This window comes from Hemiscyllium ocellatum, chromosome 3, assembly GCF_020745735.1.
Source record: "Hemiscyllium ocellatum isolate sHemOce1 chromosome 3, sHemOce1.pat.X.cur, whole genome shotgun sequence".
In the NCBI taxonomy this organism is placed as follows: domain Eukaryota; kingdom Metazoa; phylum Chordata; class Chondrichthyes; order Orectolobiformes; family Hemiscylliidae; genus Hemiscyllium; species Hemiscyllium ocellatum.
Genome location: NC_083403.1, coordinates 108,540,156 through 108,560,034, shown reverse-complemented (window position 1 = coordinate 108,560,034; position 19,879 = coordinate 108,540,156). Strand labels below are relative to the sequence as shown.

Here is a 19,879-nt window from a genome sequence, read left to right as displayed (position 1 = left end):
ATTTTGGGAATATCAATGACATTAATGAGAGCCTGGCAACTATATTTTCTACAGGTGTATCTTCTAAATTGGTGTGATCACTAATCCTTGTGTGCAAATATGTACCTTCCTGTTAATAATCAACATCCAGCTTAACGATCTTAGCCTCTTTCAGGTAAAGTGAACAATAATCAGGATGAAATGGCAAAGACAAAGAGGCATAAAAGTTTTGAGTTTAGGGATTATGTAGTTACAGCATTTGTCTAATGAAATACAAATGCATTTAGGCAATTTCAAATGGGATAGTTATAGACTAAGCGGATCGAGATGTTAATTTTCCCTTTGTTTGCCGATTACCATCATAACTGTGTACCAATGCATTCATAATAAAATCACTAGTGACCTCAGCATTTCAGCATTCAATGCAGAGAGAATGCAAGTAGTACACGATGAAGACAACATGACCTTGCTGGTTTACGTACATGCAAAGTAAAGCAGAAGGCTATGGAAAATTGTTTGAAAAGCATTGTGACCCTATTTTAACTCACCAAAAACTTTAAGAACAATTTGGGATGGGTAGCAAAGGTTGGCCTTACTATTAATAAACACTTGTTAATGAGATATGGCTAAGAAACTTGCACAAAAAAAATATTGTTTTTAAATAACAAACATGACCACCTGTTGCCAGCAATAAAGGTGGTGCAGTAAAGTTTGATCTACATATTATAGATCAACGCATGCAGTACATAATTTAAATATGAAAATCTGTATGTAATATACTTAGTAAAAACTTTATGTATTCACACACGTTTCAACCAAACTGTTCATTATTCCATGGTGATGGACTTCGTGAAGCCTTCCTCTGCTACAACCAAACATACCCCTCTACCCAACCAACTTCTCCTCCCCTGCCCCACATGCCCACTCACATCCCATCAGCTGCACAGACTGACTCATATGCTGTTTCTCTCATCACCACTCAGCAAGATACAAATCATCTTTCTGTCCTGGTATAAGAAAGGCAAAGTTACAGTGATCATGGAGGGTTCAAAATGTAGGTGGACTGGGAAAATCAGGTTGGTAGTGAATTGCAATAAAAGAAATTTGTGGAATGTCTGCGATATGACTTTTTGGAGCAGCTAGTGGTGGAGCCCACGAGGGAACAGGCAATACTGGATTTAGTGCTGTGCAACAAGGCAGACTTAATAAGGGAGCTTAAGGTGAAGGAACCCTTAAGGGGCAGTGATCATAATAAGTTGAATTTACTCTGCAATTTGAGCAGGAGAAGATAGAATCAAAGGTAACAGTATTACAGCTGAATAAAGGCAACTACAGAGACATAAAGGAGGAGCTGGGTAGAATTGACTGGGAGAGGAGCCTAGTATCAAAGACAGTTGAACATCAATGGCAGGACTTTCTGGAAGTAATTCAGGAGACACAGCGGAGATTCATTCCAAGGGGAAAGCAGCATGGTACAGGAAGGACGAGGCAACTGTGGCTGACTGAAGAAGTCAGGGATAACATAAAAGCAAAAATAGAAAGCATATAATGTGGCAAAGGGCAGTGGGAAACCAGAGGATTGGGAAGCCTACAAAAACCAACAGACAGCAACAAAAACAAAAGGGAGGGAGAAGATTAAATGTGAGGGTAAGCTAGCCAGTAATATAAAGGAAGACTGTAGATCTAAAGAAACTCTAACAATGGGCAAAAGAGGACTTTAGGCTGCTGGAAAGGACATTGTTCCCCACTACAATCTCTCCAATGAAATGGCTGAAGAACTGAAGAATTACTTCATGTCAGTCTTCACTGTGAAAGACATGAGTAACATCCCAAAAATTCGAGAATGAGGGAGCAGAGTGAAATATGGTTGCCATCAAGGAGAAGGTGCTAGAAAAACTGAATGGCCTGAAGGTGGATAAATCATCTGGATCAGATGGACTACACCCCAGAATTCTAAGGGAGATAGCTGAAGAGATAATAGTGGTGTTAGTGGTGATCTTTTGAGAATCGCTAGAATCAGGGAGGATCCCAGAGTACTGGAAAATGGCTAACGTGACACCCCTGTTTAAAAAGGGAGTAAGGCAAAAGACAGAAAATTATAGAGAGATGAGCCTAATCTCAGCCATGAGTAAGATTCTGGAATCCATTGTGAAGGCTGAGATTTCTGAATATGTGGAAGTGTACGATAAAATAGGGCAAAATCACCATGGTTTCAAAGGGATGTTGTGCCTGACAAGTCTGTCAGAATCTTTTAAGGAAGTAATAAGCAGGTAGGGTGTTACCTACCTGGACTTTAAGGCAACCTTTGACATGGTGCCGCACAGGAGGCTACTGAGTAAAATAAGGGCCCAAGGTGCCAGAGACAAGGTGCTAGTTGGATAGACACTTGGCTGTCTGGCAGAAATCAGAGAGCGAGGATAAAAGAGTCCTTCTCAGAACAGGAGCTCATTCTGCAAGGCTCAGCATTGGGACCACAAATTTTCACTTTATACATTAACAATCTAGATGAAGGAACTGAGGGCATTCTGGCTAAGTTTGCCAACAATACAAAGATAGGTAGAGGGACAGGTAGCAATGCGGTGGTGGGAAGGCTGCAGAAGGATTTGGACACGTTAGAAGAATGGGCAAAGAAGTGGCAGATAGAGTACAAGTGAGGAAGTGTGAAGTTGTGCACTTTGGTATAAAGAATAGAGTCACAGGCTATTTTCTGATGGGGAGAAAATTCAGAAGTGCAAAGAGACTTGAGAGAATCCTGGACTAGAACTCCCAAGGTAAACTTGCAGGTTGAGTCATTAGCTAGAAAGGCAATTGCAATGATGGCATTTACTTTGAGAGGACTTGAATATAAAAGCAGGGATGTACTTCTGAGGCTCTTTTCATATCATATTTGGAGTATTATACATAGTTTTGGGCTCCATATTTCAGGAAGGATGTACTGGCCCAAGAATGTTCAGAGGAGGTTCACAAAAATAGTCCCAGGAATGAAAAGCTTAGTGGAGTGCCACAAGGATCGGTGCTGGATCCTCTAACTTTTGTCATTTACATAAATGATTTGGATGCGAGCATAAGAGGGACAGTTAGTAAGTTTGCAGATGACACCAAAACTGGAGGTGTAGTGGACAGCAAAGAGGGTTACCGCAGATTAATACAGAATCTGGACCAGATGGGCCAATAGGCTGAGAAGTGGCAGATGGAGTTTAATTCAGATAAATGCGAGGTGCTGCATTTTGGGAAAGCAAATCTTAGCAGGATTTATACACTTAATGGTAAGGTCCTCGGGAGCGTTGCTGAACAAAGAGACCTTGGAGTGCAGGTTCATAGCTCCTTGAAAGTAGAGTCGCAGGTGGATAGGAAAGTGAAGAAAGCGTTTGGTATGTCTCCTTTATTGGTCAGAGTATTGAGTACAAGAGTTGGGAGGTCACGTTGCGGCTGTACAGGACATTGGTTAGACCACTGTTGGTATATTGCGTGCAATTCTGGTCTCCTTCCTATCGGAAAGATGTTGTGAAACTTGAAAGGGTTCAGAAAAGATTTACAAGGACGTTGCCAGGGTTGGAGGATCTGAGCTACAGGGAGAGGCTGAACAGACTGGGGCTGTTTTCCCTGGAGCATCGGAGGCTGAGGGGTGACCTTATAGAGGTTTACAAAATTGAGGGGCATGGATAGGATAAATACACAAAGTCTTTTCCCTGGGGTCGTGGAGTCAAGGGATCAAGGATTATGTGGATGAGAAACTTATCAGCCATGATTGAATGGCAGAGCAGGTTTGATGGGCTGAATCGCCAAAGTTCTGCTCCTTTATCTTATGGTCTTCAATCTGAATCTTATATTGGTGTTTTCATAGATAGATGAACAAATTCTGATTTAACCTAAATATCAACAAATCAGACATTGTTTCTGCATTAAAAGCAGAATAAATACATTTAAATGATTGAAAAGATGGCTGATGCTACATGTGATTTATTACACCTCACTTCATTGATTGATCATTATAGTTAGAAATCTGCTAATAAGATCATAAGATATCGGAGCATAATTAAGCCATTCAGCCATTAACAATGCTCAACCATTCGATCATGGCCATTTTGTTTCTTAACCCCATTCTGCTGTTTTTTCCACTGTAACCCTTGATCCTTTTACTATCAAACAACCATCTCTGTCTCAGATACACTCAATGACTGCCTCCAAAGACTTCTGCAGCAGTGAGTTTCACAGATTCATCATGCTCTGGCTGAAGAAATTCCTTCTCATCTTAGTTCTAAAAGTTCTTTCACTATGAGGCAGTGCCCTCCAGGTCCTTATCTCTCCTACTTGTGGAAACATCTCATTGTCAACTTTATCTTGGCCTTTAAGTTTGCTGCAGGTTTCAATGAGATCTCCCTTACCCTTCTAAACTGGATGGAGTGCAGACCTAGAGTCCACAAGTGCCCATATGGCAAGTCCTTTATCCCAGGATCATTCTTCTAAACCTCCTCTGGACACCCTCCAATGTCAGCATTGATAGGGGCTCAAAATGTCTCAATATTCGAAATACGGTCTCACCAGAATGTTATACAACCTCATCAGTACAAGTCTGCTCTTGAATTCTATCCCTCTTGAAATAAATGCTAACATTGCATTTGCTTTCCTAACTGCAAACTGAACCTGCATGTTAACATTAAGAGAATCCTGAACTTGGACTTCCAAGTCCCTTTCTGCTAGAGATTTCCAAAGCCTTTCCCAATTTAGAAAATAATCTACACTTCTGTTCTTCCCAGCAAAGTGCATGATCTCACTTTCCTACATTGCATTCCATTTGCCACTTCTTTGCCCACTCTATAAACCTGGTCAAGTACTTTTGCAGCCTCCCAGCTTCCTCAACACTACCTGTCCCTCCACCAATCTTTGTAACGTCTGCAAACTTCACAACTATGCCCTCAGTTCCTTTATCCATATTATTCATTTGTCTTTGTTAATGTACAACATGAACAAAGAAAATAAGATGGACCTCTCACTTCGGTAACTCATGCTCATGTTCAAACTGGAGAGAAGGCAATTTCTAAAATTATTTTTCAGAGATTTCTTCATATTAAAAGGAGACACTGAAAGATTAATTTATTTTTCAGCAGAAGATTGAAAACACAGGGTCAATAGTTTCAAATAGTTCACTTACGATGGTGCAATATCCAAATGATTAATATTGAAACCAGATGTGCTGAAACCACCCAAGGCAGAAGATATTGTGAGAAATAGCACGGCCATTGTATAGTTACACCCCACATAACCTGTAGCAATTAGGAAAATTGCAGGTCCGACCATACCTAAACAAAACAAAAAGATTGTTATTGTAATTATACCTACTTGCTGAAAAATGTGTTGCTGGAAAAGCGCAAGTCAGACAGCATCTAAGGAGCAGGAGAATAGACTTTTTGGGCATAAGCCCTTCTTCAGGAGGGCTTGTGCCCAAAACGTCGGTTCTCCTGCTCCTTGGATGCTGCCTTACCTGCTGCACTTTTCCAGCAACACATTTTTCAGCTCTGATCTCTAGTCCTCACTTTCTCCTAGTTGATTATACCTACTTGCCAAAACCCCTTACATGAAGGTCTTGATTTAGTTATATAGTGGATAACCTTATTGGATCGATAAGGAAGCTGTTGTTAGCTGAATTGGTTCAATCATTCCATAAGATTGAAGGCTGACAGCTCACGTAAAAGTTCATAATGAAATTTCCCATTGTGATGAAAGCTGTTGGATAGCATTACCTTGGTTAGGCATAGATTCTGTGCTCTCCAACCCAATTGGATTTAAATATCTCAATTAAATCAGCGGTTCTCAAACCGACCCCCAAGAACCGGTGGAAACTTTCCAGAAGTTCTTCAAAATATTAAAATCTTTGCCTAATAGGGTTAACATTAGGGGTTAAGGACCATCCATAATACCATGATTAAGAGTTGGTGAATGGACGCTGTTTCCAGATGTTGGATGCAAAGTGCAACTGCAACGTATACAGCGTTAAGGGGGTAGGTTCCCTCATCTAGGAGAACATTGATAGAGGATTGAAATAGAAACAGAAATTGCTAGAGAAACTTAGCAGGTCTGGCAACATTCGCAGAGTAAGCAGCATCAACATTTCAGGTCCAGGGACTCCCGACAGTGTCATAGATGTACAGCATGTAAACAGACTCTTCGGTCCAACTCATCCATACCAACCAGATATCCTAAACTAATCTAGTCCCATTTGCCAGCACTTGGCACATATCCCTCTAAACCCTTCCTATTCATATACCCATCCACAAGTCTATTAAATGTTTTTAATTGTAACAGCCTTCACCACTTTCTCTGGCAGCTCATTCGACACATGCACCACGCTGCATGAAAATGTTGCTCCTTAGGTCCCTTTTAAATCTTTCCCCTTTCACCCTAAACCGGTGTCCTCTAGTTCTAGACTCCCCCACCTCAGGGAAAAGACTTTGTCTATTTACCTTACCCATGCGCCTCGATTACCACTCAGCTCCAGTGGTCCAGGGAAAACAGCCTCAACCTATTCAACTTCTCCCTATTGTTCCAACCCTGGCAACATCCTTGTAAATCTTTTCTGAACCCTTTCAAGTCTCACAATATCTTTTCTATAGAAGGGAGACCAGAATTGTATACAACAACGGTAGACCCGCTATCCAAAACTAGAGTGTTCCCAGGAAACCTTTTGTAAGCCAGAAATAGCATAAATGTGAAGATGCACAATTTATTTGGCAAAAAGTACACAGCTTTTCTTAAAAGCGAAACTCTTCAGATTCGCAAAAACTAATGTAGGGCTTTTCTAAAATCAAAATTATGTAAAGCGAATGTTTGAAAAGTGTGGGTTACCTGTATTCCAAGTGGCCAACCAACATCCTGTACAGTTGCAACATGACCTCCCAACTCAATGCACTGACCAATAAAGGAAAGTATACTAAGCACCTTCTACACTATGCTATCTACCTGCGACTCCGCTTTCAAGGAACTCTGAACCTGCACTCTTTGTTCAGCTACACTTCCCAGGACCTTACCATTTAATGGTAACAGTCCTGCCCTGATTTGCCTTTCCAAAATGCAGCTCCTCACAATTATCTAAATAAAACTCCATCTGCCACTCCTTGGCACATTGGCCCATCTGATCAAAATCCCTGTGTACTGAGGTAACCTTCTTTGCTGTCCACCACACCTTAATTTTGGTGTCATCTGTAAATGAACTAACCACACATCCTACGTTCACATCCAAATAGTTTATATCAATGACAAAAACCAATGGCCCAGCACCAAGCCTTGTGGCACACCACTGGTCACAGGCTTCCAGTCTGAATAGCAACCCTCCACCACTACCTGCTGTCTTCACTCTTCGTCCCAGTTCTGTATCGAATTGGCTAGTTCTTCCTGTGATCTACTTGCTAACCAGTCTACCATGACAAGCCTTGTTAACTGCCTTAAGTCCATATAAATCACGGCCATCGCCCTGCCCTCATCAATTCTCTTCATCACTTCTTCCAAAAACTCAATCAAGTTTGAGAGACATGATTTCCCAGACACAAAGCCATGTTGGCTATCCCTGATCAGTCCCTGCCTATCCGAATACGTGTAAATTTGTCCCTCAGGATTCCCTCCACAACTTATCCAATGTCAGGCTCACCAGTTTAAAGTTCCCTGGCTTTTCCTTACCACCTTTCTTAAATAATGGCACCAGGTTAGCCAACCTCCAGTCTTTCAGCACCCCACCTGTGACTATCGATGATTCAAAAATCTCAGCAAGGGGTCCAGCAATCACCATCTTCCAGGTGAATCAACAATTTACTGCAATTGACTCCAAATTCACTGCTCACAATGTGGTCCTTGCGACACTGCGTAGATGAACCACAAACTGGATGATTACTTTGTAGAACACCTACAATCTGTCCACAAAAATGACCCCGAGCTTCCAGTTCTCTGCCATTTTAACAGATCGCTGGTGTTCCCTGGCCCACATTTCTGTCTTGGGCTCAATGCAGTGCTCAGTGATGCTTGGTGTAAGCTGGAAGAACATCTCATTTTCCATCTGGGGACGTTGCAAGCTTCAAGACTTAATACAGAGTTCAGTAACTTTAGGGCCTGAATACCTCACTCCATAGCCTTTACCCCAGTCCCATACCATGGCCCGGTCACCACACGGGCTACCTTCATCACAGCCAACCCATTCTTACTCCCTAATAGTCCCTATCATCAGCTTTTCTTTCTCTCCAGTTCACCATTATTCATCTTTGTCAAACCAACTACTGTTCTCTCCTTGTAAGGTTCCATCTATCGTCTACTCTTTTACTCCCACCTGTTACTCCTCCTTTAGTATATATACTTTTTCTGAGCAAATAGTTCTGAAGGTCACTGGACCCAAAATGCTTGCTCTCCACAGATGCTGCCAGACCTGTTCGATTTCTCCAGCAATTTCTGTTTCGTTTCAGATTTCCAGCGTCCACAGTTATTTATCTTTTTGTTTATATTTAGAGGAGTGCGGAGAATGGCACCAAGATCTCTGAGCAGACCTGCAATTAGCTGGTAGCAGACACCAAGTGAGTTTAAATTTGTTTAAGAGGATATCTTTTAAAAAATTAAGTACCACATAGTTAAACACTGGGAAAGGATGCCAAAGTACAAGTTTAAACAGAAAGCCATTTTTTTCTTAATTTAGTGATTTTCAATCCACTCAAATAAGAGGCTTCTGAACAAAGACTGTTTGAGAATCATTGAATCAGAATATCCCGCAGCCTTCTAAATTTAAAAACAATACAAGCTAAAATTATATAAACCATCCTACAATTACAGAAGCAAAGAAAAGAGGAGGAGTAGGTCATTCAATCCTTCAAGCCTACACCTCCATTCAATATGGTCATGGCTAAATGTTCTAAGTACACGCTTTCATCCAAATCCCCTTTGATGTCTTTGGCCTCAAGAACTAAATGTAACTCCTTGAAAACATTCAGTATTTGGCCTCAACTGCTTTTGGTGGCAGAGAATTCCACAAAATCATCACACTGGGTGACAAAATTTCTCATCTCAATCCTAAATGGCTTATCCTATATGCTTAGACTGTGATTCCTGGCTCTGGACTCTCTGGTCATTGGGAACATACTTCCTGCATTAATTGTTAAAGTTTTATAGCTATTAGATTCCCTCCATTCTTGTGAACTCCAGTGAATATAATCCTAACCAATCAGCCTCTCTTCAGTTCTACCATCCCAGGTATCAGTCTAGTAAACCTATGTTGCACTCACTCCATAGCGAGAACATCCATCCTTACATAAGGTGGTCAAACCCACACACAATACTCCAAATGTGATCTCATCAAGACCCTGTATAATTACAGCAAGATATCCCTGCTCCTGGGCTCTAATCCTCTTGCTACGAAGGCCAATATACCATTTGTCTTCTGCACCGCCTGTTGCGCCTGCATGCATACTTTCTGCGACTTATGTACAAATTCAGCTTTGGTGTACCTTCCTTTTTCCCAATTTATCATCTGTCTCTTTTGCTTGCTATCAAAGTAGATAATCTCACATATATCCACATTATACTTCATTTGCCATGCATTTGCCCAACTTGCCACTCAAGTCCAAACTTAACTCTTTAAAAACTTGTATCTTACACATGTATTTGCAACCATGTGTTCTCAATCATGGATGTAGGTATGCCACCATACTAGGTAATATCAGTGAGCCTCTGGATGAAGCACCGGTGCTATGGCCCACTTTTATTGGTGTTTAGGTTTCCTTGGGTTGATGACATCATTTCCTGTGGTGACATAATTTCCCATTCTTTTTCTCAGGGGGTGGTAAATGGGATCGAAGTCAATGTTTGTTGATTGAGTTCTGGTTGGAATGCCAAGCTTGTTGGAATTCTCGCATGTGTCCCTGTTTGGCTTGTCCTAGGATGGATGTGTTGCCCTAATCAAAGTGGTCTCCTTCCTCATCTGTATGTAAAGATTCTAGAGAGAGAGTGGGTCATGTCTTTTTGTGGCTAGTTGATGTTCATGTATTCTGGTGGCTAGTCTTTGGTATCAATCATGCAAATTGTTCTACTGGATCAAAAGGAGACAGTGAATGGGTCATCCCTGCCCATTCTCAACATCTGTTGATCCAAACCTTCCCAACTTCATCAAATTACTGCAAACTAAATTTATGTTTTTATTTTACAAGTTTTCCTAGATAGTTTAGTCCACAGCTTTATGATTGCTGGTAAAGTTTCAGCTGAGTTCTTTTCCAGTTCCTAGTCAATTCTGGTCAAAAAGCAACCAAATGGCACCTGACCGGTGTCATATAGAGAAACAATATTTGCTTTTTTCATCAATACTCTTAAAAAAACGCTTGCTAATGCCCAATTCTTTTACTTATAAAGAAAACCATAGCCTAACAATGATTAACCAATTTTACTCACAATAAACCCGTGACCTTTGCTGAATTACTGCTTCTAATTATTTGCTTCTTCACTTCCACGCTACACACTGAAATCCAACTCCAACTAATGACCAATCATCTCAAAGATCCAAAATGTGGTCTTTGTTATGCATATATACTATCTTCTATTTATGTAATGTCCTATTTTAAATCAATTACCTAACCAATAACATCCTTTGCCTCGTTTTACCAACTAACTGTCAATGTGGAATCTATCTGCATATCCATTCATATAGCTATTGCATTTCTACTGACACTGTATATCTCAACTTTACCACCAAATCCCATAAAACTTTGGTGAAGTCCCCAATATCATTACATTCTGAACCAATACGTTTACACTATCACTGATTTCTACATCAGAATTTGAAAGTATATTTCTCAAAAGTGTTTTCAGCCACAACAAATTTAAAATTAAAACATCTTACCTATAATGGTAAACATTTTACGAACAGCAGATGTAGTAAAATTGTGATTTTTTATCAGGCAATCAGCAATGAACCCAGTAGTAATCATCACCATCCAACAGAAGAAATACGGTAGGGCAGATAAAATGCCATTCTACATAAACAAAGTAATTAGCTATATTGCAGTACAAACTTCTGCACAAATTAAAGCATGAGCACAAGAATATAACAATAAATAATGTTTATCCATTGACCATTGAAAATTTGCCCACTAATGGACTTCACCCCTAACAATCTTTGAAGGGAAACTATTTCTGAGATGCCAAAGTCTGGAATTGTAACTCAAATTACACTGCTCAACACAGACTGAGGTGAAGGTGCTATATAAATTGTTTATGTAGCAAAATGTCTCAAGGCACTTCAAGACTGTTAATTAAATTTGTCACCATGCCACAGAAGGAACTATGGGGACAGATGACTAAAAGCTTGGTCAAAGTAGTAGATTTTAAGGACTGCCTGAAAGGTGGAGCAAGCTGGAGAATTTCAGAGAAGGAATTTAAGAGTTAGAGCCCAATCAGCTGAAAACACAATTGTCAATGATCAAGGCAACTAAGATTACAGATGTGCAAATATTGGTGGATCTCAAAGACTTTAGGTATAGAAAAAGTAAAGAGGTGGCGAAGGATGGAAAAACCATGGAAAAATTTGAAAGCAAAGATGAGTATTTTAAAAATCAGGTAATTGTCAGATTGGGAGCCAACATAGGTCAGCTAGTACCAGAGAGTGACGTGAATAGGATTTGATGCTAATATGAGCAGAATTTTGGATAAACACAAGTTTACGTAGAGATGTTGTTCCATAAAGAATTATTTGGATAGGTGTATGATCTAATTTTCAAGCATCAACTGCCTTTTGCTCAGTAAGAGTGTGGGCGGCACGGTGGCACAGTGGTTAGCACTGTTGCCTCACAACGCCAGAGACCCGGGTTCAACTCCTGCCTCAGGCGACTGCCTGTGTGGAGTTTGCACATTCTCCCAGCGTCTGCGTGTGTTTCCTCCGGGTGCTCCGGTTTCCTCCCACAGTCCAAAAATGTGCAGGTTTGGTGAATTGGCCGTGCTAAATTGCCCGTAGTGTTAGGTGAAGGGGTAAATGGGTCGCGCTTCAGTAAGCAATCTAATCTAATCTAAAGAGTTTGCTGATTTAGCAAGTGCATCTTTCAATTCCATGATCATTTAAAAAGCTGAGTTACATTTCCAATTAGGATCAAAGTCATTAAGTTTATTTCCTTTAATTGCCCAGCCAGTTTAATTTTGAAATCACTGATCAAGTCTTACTCATGGACAGAGTTCCAGGTCACTGCCATTCAACTATATTACAAAGTTCTTCCTCTCATCCTCTGTATCTCTACCCCAAAGCTTCTCCTTTGTCCTTACACCACCAATTAACGTAAATAGCTTTTCTTCATCAACTTCACCTAAACCTGTCATAAACTCAGATCCCCCATCAATCTCTGTTGCTCAAGAACAAACCATTATACCTAGAATCATTCTGGTAGATCTCCTCTACATCCTTCGGAAAGTGTCTCAACTAGACATGACCTTCTAGTTGTGTTCTAACTAGTACTTTATTCAAGGTCCACCAAAGCCTCCCTGACTTTGAACTCATTTCTATTAATGAAGCCCAAAACCCACATGCTTTGCTAACCATTCTCTCAATATATTCATCACCTTCATAAATAATTGAATTTGAAACACCTTAGATCTCTACATTCTACAGAATTATGTCATAAAACTGCCTCTCTCTAACCCTTCTGCCAAAGTTCATCACCTCACACTTCTCCATTTTTACCATTTGTACCCATTCTGCCTAACAATGCCACCTTGTAATTAATGGGTATTCTCACTGTTTACCACAACTCCAAGTTCAGCATAATCAGCAAATTTTGCAATTTTACTGTATTCCAATATTCAAGTTGTTCACAACGTATCTGTCATTTAAAAAAGGATTTAAAGATAAAAAATACTAATAACTGCAGATGCTGGAAATCAGAAACTAAACCAGAAATTGCTGGAAAAATTCAGATCTGGCAGCATCTGTAGAGAGAAAACAGAGTTAACATCTCAGATCCAATGACTCTTCTGCTGAGTTATTTTCAGCAATTTTTGATTTTGTTTCTTAGAAGTGATCGCGCTTTCCAAATTTGAAATGCTTTTAAAAAAGGATATTCTTTACCATGGATTTTAATTACACACAGGATATTAAAATATCATGGACAGGCACAGAATTCACAAGGAGACTCATGTCATGTAACACACTTTATCTAGAGGACTAGAACACAAGGGGGTAGAAGTTAAACAAGTTACACAAAGCCCTGGTTGTGCCACAGCTAGAGTACTTAGTTTTGGGACCATACCTTAAAAATATACTAGCCTTGGAGAAAGGGCACTATAAACTTAATCAAAATGATATCTAGACATTAAGTATGAGTGTGATTTTCTTTTTCCTCACTAGTTATATGTATTAAGGGGTATGGAACAGGAACAGGTTTAAGTCTTAGATTAACTTGGCAGAACAGGTCCTGGGGCTTAGTGCCTACTCACATTGTGTTTATTTTGTAAACTGAATACCCTAAGGAATCACTTACATTTTTAAAACATAAAATTATTCTGTATCTACAGTGGCATCTTAAATGTGGCAGAATCAAAAATTTCAAAATCATTATATAACCAAATGAAAGCTCAAAGCAGGAAAATGATACGGACAACCAACGATAGGTAAAGGCATTCAAACTGCGCTGGGTTAGTGGTGAACTGAATCAGTGTGTCTGTGGTATGATTATAGGTGTTTGGATGATGGATTAAAAATAAATTATTCTTGGATACAATAAATGCCACATGATTCGTAATGTTTTAGTATGGGCTCTTTGTTGTTCCAGCCTATTCTTCTGTTTATAAACCTTTAAGTTCTTTTTTGAAAGCCATGTTTATGGCTTGTGTATATGGACACACAGAGGTCTCTCTGCTCATCTGCACTTTTCAAAATCTTGCGATTTGTGGTATATTGTTATCCCATATGTTATCCCACACTGAAAGTGCAGTACATCACACCTCTGCATTTAAGTCCATTTATCAGCTTCTGCACATTTCACCACCCTAAAATTTCCTGACACTTAGCCAAGTTTTAGACAAGGAAGATTTCAAATTTTCTGTAAACTTTTTTGCAGCTACACCCTGTACTAAATCCAAGTTAATTTAACAAAAATCTTTGAGTCAAGAAATTGCCGTTCACATGGCAACATGCAAGTTAGATTCCAGACTGAAATCTGACTTAATAGATCATATTTCATGTGGTTTCTATTTAACAAGTGGTCTTTCACTGAAATAACACTAAAATTAATGAAATAATTAAGCAAATTGAAAAATTTTGAAACTCAGTAAGAAGCGGAATCCCAATCATCTCAACACTTTATAGTAGTCAAAAATCGAGAGGGATCTCTGCTCTACCACGTCGATAGGACTAACTGTTTCTTTCAATTCTCAGGTTTGATGGTTTGGTAGCCACTTCGTTAAACTGTATCACAACTGAGCTTAGACTCTCAACTTCAAATAATTCCTTCACTTCAGAATTCTAATGACTTTCAGTCCAGAATTTTCAAACTAAAATCCTTCCATTGAGGCAAGTTGTTTCCTGGCAATTCTATTCTATGTCCTTTCTTCAGGAGAATCTGTTTCTTGGATCCAAGTTCCACCTGGACCTCTGCAAACTAAAATACACAAGTTTTCCAAGCTATAGGTCCAGCCTCACCCCAACAGACAAGCACAAAAGAATTCCTATCCTTCCGAACAGAAAGGAAGTTCATGCTTCTCTATGTTTACGATGTCCAATTGTAAAACACATCCAATACAAACAAATCCGTATCACTACAGGACTTTTTCTTCTTTATCTGAGTTTTTAAAAAAAGATCTCAGCTCCAGAAATTCAAACTTCTCACATATAGACCAGATGTCACTTGTTCACAAGGAGGAATTTCTTCACTCAGTAGTGAATCTGTGGAATTCTTTATTACAGAGGACTATAGAAGCTGTATCATTAAGTGTATTTGGGGCTGAGGTAGACAAAGTTCTAATCAGTAAAGGAATCAAGGTTTGTGGGGAAAGAGCAAAAAAGTTGAGGATGATCAGATCCGCCATGATCTCGTTCAGTGGCAAAGCAAACTTGATGGGCTGAATAGCATACTTCTGCTCTTATACAAGTCAATTTGCAGAAGTAATTGATGACACTGAACTAAGAATAGTGTCTGGTGCAAATCCTGAAAATCTATGAGGGGGAACAGCCCCCAAATTAAGCTTTTAATATTTGCCAGCCGGTGTTGGAATGATCTTAGGTAAATAAATAATATGAGCATTATTACTGGTATTGAAGAGTGATCATGATCATATTTTTAGTGATAGCATGATTAAAAATAATCATCATGAAGCCACAATCTGCAACATATTCTAATATTTTACAAAGCAACTTAGAAAGACTGGGATAGACTATTTAGTTCCAATTTGATGGTTTCTTTCAAAGTTATCGTAAAAAAAGACTAAGTTCTCAATAAGCGAAAATAACAACCTTGTCAGACTTACCTCTTTAATGTTAAATTGTAGAATTTCTTCCATGTATGTTGGCAGTAGGGTTAATAATGTGTAAAAAGTCCAGTTGTAGCAAAAATGAGGAACGATTATAGCCCAAAGTGGCAAAGATTGCCATAGAGATCTCCAGGGTACATTATTATTTAAAGAATGCTACAGAAATGGACCAAAACAAAATGCAGAAGTTATTAAAGAATAAAGCAACCCAAATGCTAATGCTAACAGAAAATGCTACAAGTAAATCAAACTGAATGTTATTTTTGTCTATTTCCTTATGTTTTATCAAATAAGTTTTACTGTTAAGTTTAAACAATGTTGATATTTTATACTTTGTTTTGTATTTTTACATATCATTTTAAAACTATTCTTAAAGAACAATTAAAATTTAATTAAGTTTCCCCACTTCATGACAAGCATAAAATCCTCAGTTCAATCTTACAAAGATTGTTCAACTACCTGTTCAAAACAAAGTACACTTTGGCTTGTCCACTTTACTCTTCAGGATCAATAGTGAACAAATTATTTCCAAATGAAGGAACTTACTATATTGAGGAAGGAAGCTTATTTGGAAATGTAATTTGAACAGCCTGAAAAATTATGCAGATGTGTCCTGTCAAAGAGTCAACCAAGTCCATTTCAGTCAAATATTCCCAATAATCACCATGGTGGTGGAAGGAATTGTCCACAGTGCTAACAAGCACTCACTCAACAATAATCTGCTCACTTATTTCAAGTTTAGGTTTTGCAGGCACTACTCAGCTTCAGACTCCATGATAAACAAAATAGCTGAATTCCATAACCACTACCCTGGTCATCAGGCCTGACACAAAGACAGACAATTGTGGTTGAAGGTTAATGACCTCAGTCCCTGTAGTTCAATGCAGGGTTTCACAGGGCAGCATCTATGTGTGAACAATTTTCAGCTGCTTTACCTTACCTCCAGCATTAGGTCAGAAGTGGGATTATTAAAGAATTTGATAGGGCATGTACATAAACATGCGAGAAGGGGAGTCAAACCAGAATAATATTAAAATAAAAGCTCGGATGTTTATAGAGGTGTTTACCATTCTGACCATGGTAGTGAAAATGTCCCTTCCAGAGTCTGTGAATGTTGAGTCAGTTGAAGTTTAAGATGGAAAGTAGTAGGCTTTTGTTTGGTACGAGTTCAATCAATTACCTTTGACTGTCGTCATCTTACCTGGCCCCGAAGTGAATTCATTATATACACTCTCTCAGCCCTGGATATAGTTTTGTGGGTTTCCGGTGTGTCACTAATCATCACAAACCATATCAGGCACCAGGCCACTCCAAATGCACCTGAATTTTAAAAAAAAACAATTAAAAGGCAAAATGCAGAGATTTATACAGCAGAATAAGTTATATCTTAAAATTCTCACAAATAGGTATGCATAATCGTGAAACCTATTTCTACATATAATAATTGATAATGGCCTGGTTTATGCAATGCAGTAAAATTAAAATCAGCAGTTGTCCATGATTTCTTCAGTAATTAACAGAATTGAAGATTAATGCTGAAACTAAAATTTGCAGCAACTGATGGCAGTCTTCCCTACAAAGGTGTCCTGCTGAGGCATCCCCACACTGCAACCAAAGATTTTTGTAAAATGCTGAAAATAGTTCACTCAAAACAGCTTAAGGATCATTCATGTGGAGTTTAAAGTTACAGTCAGTTGGGCAGTGCAACAGAGAAAGAAGCAGGATTGATGCAGAAAAGTGGTGTTGTTAAGCTGTGTTCCTGAAAAGGCTGTGTGTTAGTGGGACTCCGGAAGAGGCTGGATTGCTTTGTGCAGTTACGACTCAGGAGAAGTCCTAAGAGCCAGGGCTCAAAAACTTTCTGGAAGCTGTGAGGGGCTCAGAAGAAGTCTCTAATTCTTTAATGTAGCTGTGTATGGGAATTGAAAAGCCCACAAGCAATACTGTTGGTACAGTTGAGCAAGAAGAAAAACAATGGGTAGTACAGGTTCAGTGAAGCTAGCAGTCTGTGGAAGGCTGGAGTTGTAGCTAAGTAATGGATTAGTTTCCAGAATTCACCCAGAAAAGGAAAGCGAACTACCGGAAAATGAGCACTGAAGTGATCTGAATCAGTGGCATTTGAAGGAATTATGAAGCTACATCTTTGTACAAGGAATTGGAATTCCTTGTACCGTCACTAATCTTGGTCTGAAAACAGTATATGCATTGAGTAATGCCATTTGTCTTAACCACATTCACTTTTGAAATGCTGAGAGATGTTCTACCATAGTTTGTCTCTTACCCACATCAGCCTCAACAAAAATAAAAAAGTTTGTTTGATCAAAACAGTGGAATATTGTGGCTTGATTCTTTTAATAAGTCCCTGGAATCTAACACTTACTTTAAAAAAAAACTGATCCCAAAACAAAATCAAATTTGGCAGTCTTCCAGTAAGATGTTGACAGGGGAGGGCATCTGTGGCCGGGGGCTCGTCCATTCCATCCACTTTTCTTTCCTGCTTTTTTCCTCGTGCCTGTGCTGCTGGGCCCACTCGAGCCGCAGCACAGGCTCGAGTGGGCCCAGCAGCACGGACGTGTGGCAGTGGTAGGTTTGGATTATCAGGGCTTCTACTTCATCAAGGTGGTCCCAGTGCCAACTCATGGCTGCTGCTGCAGAGGCAAATTTGGTTTCCTAACTATGTCTACATCCAGTGTAGATCCATGGAGGCAGCGAATTTGGACCCAGTACGAGACCTGGCGTTATCAGCAGCATTAGTGACGTGGGCCCAAAGTGGACTCATAGCAGTGACAGAGTTGAGATTAGTCCAATCTGGTTCCCATCACAAGTGGTGTTTGCACTGGCGAGGACCAGCAAGAAGTAAATGGCGAGGGTGTTAGTGGAGGAGAAATGGCACCCAAGAGTGGAAACTTCCATTCCAACAGCAATGGCTCAGAAAAGGAGACTCATACCTGGCCACCAGGCCCATGATGGAGCACTTAAAAAGGATGGTAAAGTTGGACACTTGCTTTATTCATTTTCCTGCCTTAATATTTGATGTTTTAGTTTATTTTTGTTTTAAGATGGCATTAGAGTGGTGATAGTATACAACACTTTTCATTGTACTTTCTAACAGGATACGTGTGACAATAAATAAATCAAAACAAATCAATAATACATCCACCAAATGGGTCTGGTTTTATGTTTACATAGCTTGATACAATGAGACACCCATGGAAGAATCATTGGTCCCTACTGTATGGGGCCACCTCAACAGGCAGCTCTGGATATGTTCAGGATGAAATTTAATGACAAACAACCTCGTAGCTAATTTAATTTTAATTTGCTGGTAGATATCCAAAGCTATGAATAACTAAGCTTCCACCATTAGCAAAATGATATTACAAGCATTTGCATCCAAAAACAGTTACATAGTTAATTACCTTTGCTATAAACAAAGCACTTGTATCCATATTCTCAAAAAAAAGCATAGCCACATAATTACAGGTGTCAAGGTGTGCCACGAGAGAATTTAAATTTTCACCAAGGATTATTGGAACGCTTGTTAGGGCAAGAATAATAATTTCATTTCACATTGTACAGCAGCATACAGGTCAGCAATGTCTTGAGTGTAACCCCCAAAGGTGGCTGCTTCTGACAAGGGCTGCAAAGGGACACTACCATCAGTGTCATAGGGGGATAAAACAGTAGCAACGTTTCCAGCTATTGAGTGGGTTCTCCTGGACAACATACAATGGGATCAGCAAAAGTGGCAACTGAGGTTAAATATTTACAAACAGAGTGGCCTTTTTATTGATAATTGCACCAGCTTCCTTCTCCCAAGATTATTAAGAAATGAACAGGGAAAATAAAATATTCCTTCTTACTTCACACATGCATATTCATAACTAAGCAGGAAATATCAGTAGACATTTGAGATACAAGTGTAGAAGGAAAGCAAGACAAATAAAATATCGGAGAATACTGTGCATGTTAGACAGTTTACGGTCACACAATTAGAAAATCTTACCAAATATGTAGAATACATATGACCAATCTAAGTAATAGCAAATCATTCCAGACAATGGGAGAGAAACGACTGTTCCAAATTGAGCACCTAGAAAGTAATAAGATTCCAGACTTAGAAACCACCCCACTACTTGATAAGTATTTTGGGTACTAAATGGATACCGATATCCAAATTAGTATTCAGTTTCAATAGTTCAATTAAAACAGCCCATCAAATACGAGTGGACATCTACCCCACAAATCTCACCATAATTTTACATAAATTGGACAGAATATTTCCCTACAAATCAACAAGTTTATTGTTAATGGCACTAGAAAAGTTCAAAACTTTGTGTATTCCAAGAACAAATACTGACAGAAAGAGGTTATAACCAGATGCAAATCGTTACATTTTCACTTAGAAACACATGCAACATGTGGAACATAA

At 39.3% G+C, this 19,879-nt stretch overlaps 1 protein-coding gene and 1 long non-coding RNA gene across 3 annotated transcripts in view; one reads left to right on the top strand and one right to left on the bottom strand.

Moving 5' to 3' along the window:
- The window catches only part of LOC132834139 (uncharacterized), a 53,802-nt gene extending 45,284 nt beyond the window's left edge, over positions 1-8,518 (top strand). The window contains exon 3 of the long non-coding RNA XR_009647147.1: positions 8,467-8,518. This is a non-coding gene — a long non-coding RNA (uncharacterized LOC132834139). The remainder of the gene's footprint in view (positions 1-8,466) is intronic.
- The window catches only part of slc17a5 (solute carrier family 17 member 5), a 36,232-nt gene that overhangs the window by 1,978 nt on the left and 14,375 nt on the right, over positions 1-19,879 (bottom strand). For both annotated transcript variants that reach the window (XM_060852759.1, XM_060852766.1), the window contains 5 exons: positions 19,454-19,540; positions 16,652-16,770; positions 15,448-15,606; positions 10,841-10,973; positions 5,132-5,279 (listed from right to left, as the gene is read on the bottom strand). In XM_060852759.1, the coding sequence (XP_060708742.1) occupies positions 5,132-5,279; positions 10,841-10,973; positions 15,448-15,606; positions 16,652-16,770; positions 19,454-19,540 (646 nt within the window). The remainder of the gene's footprint in view (positions 1-5,131; positions 5,280-10,840; positions 10,974-15,447; positions 15,607-16,651; positions 16,771-19,453; positions 19,541-19,879) is intronic.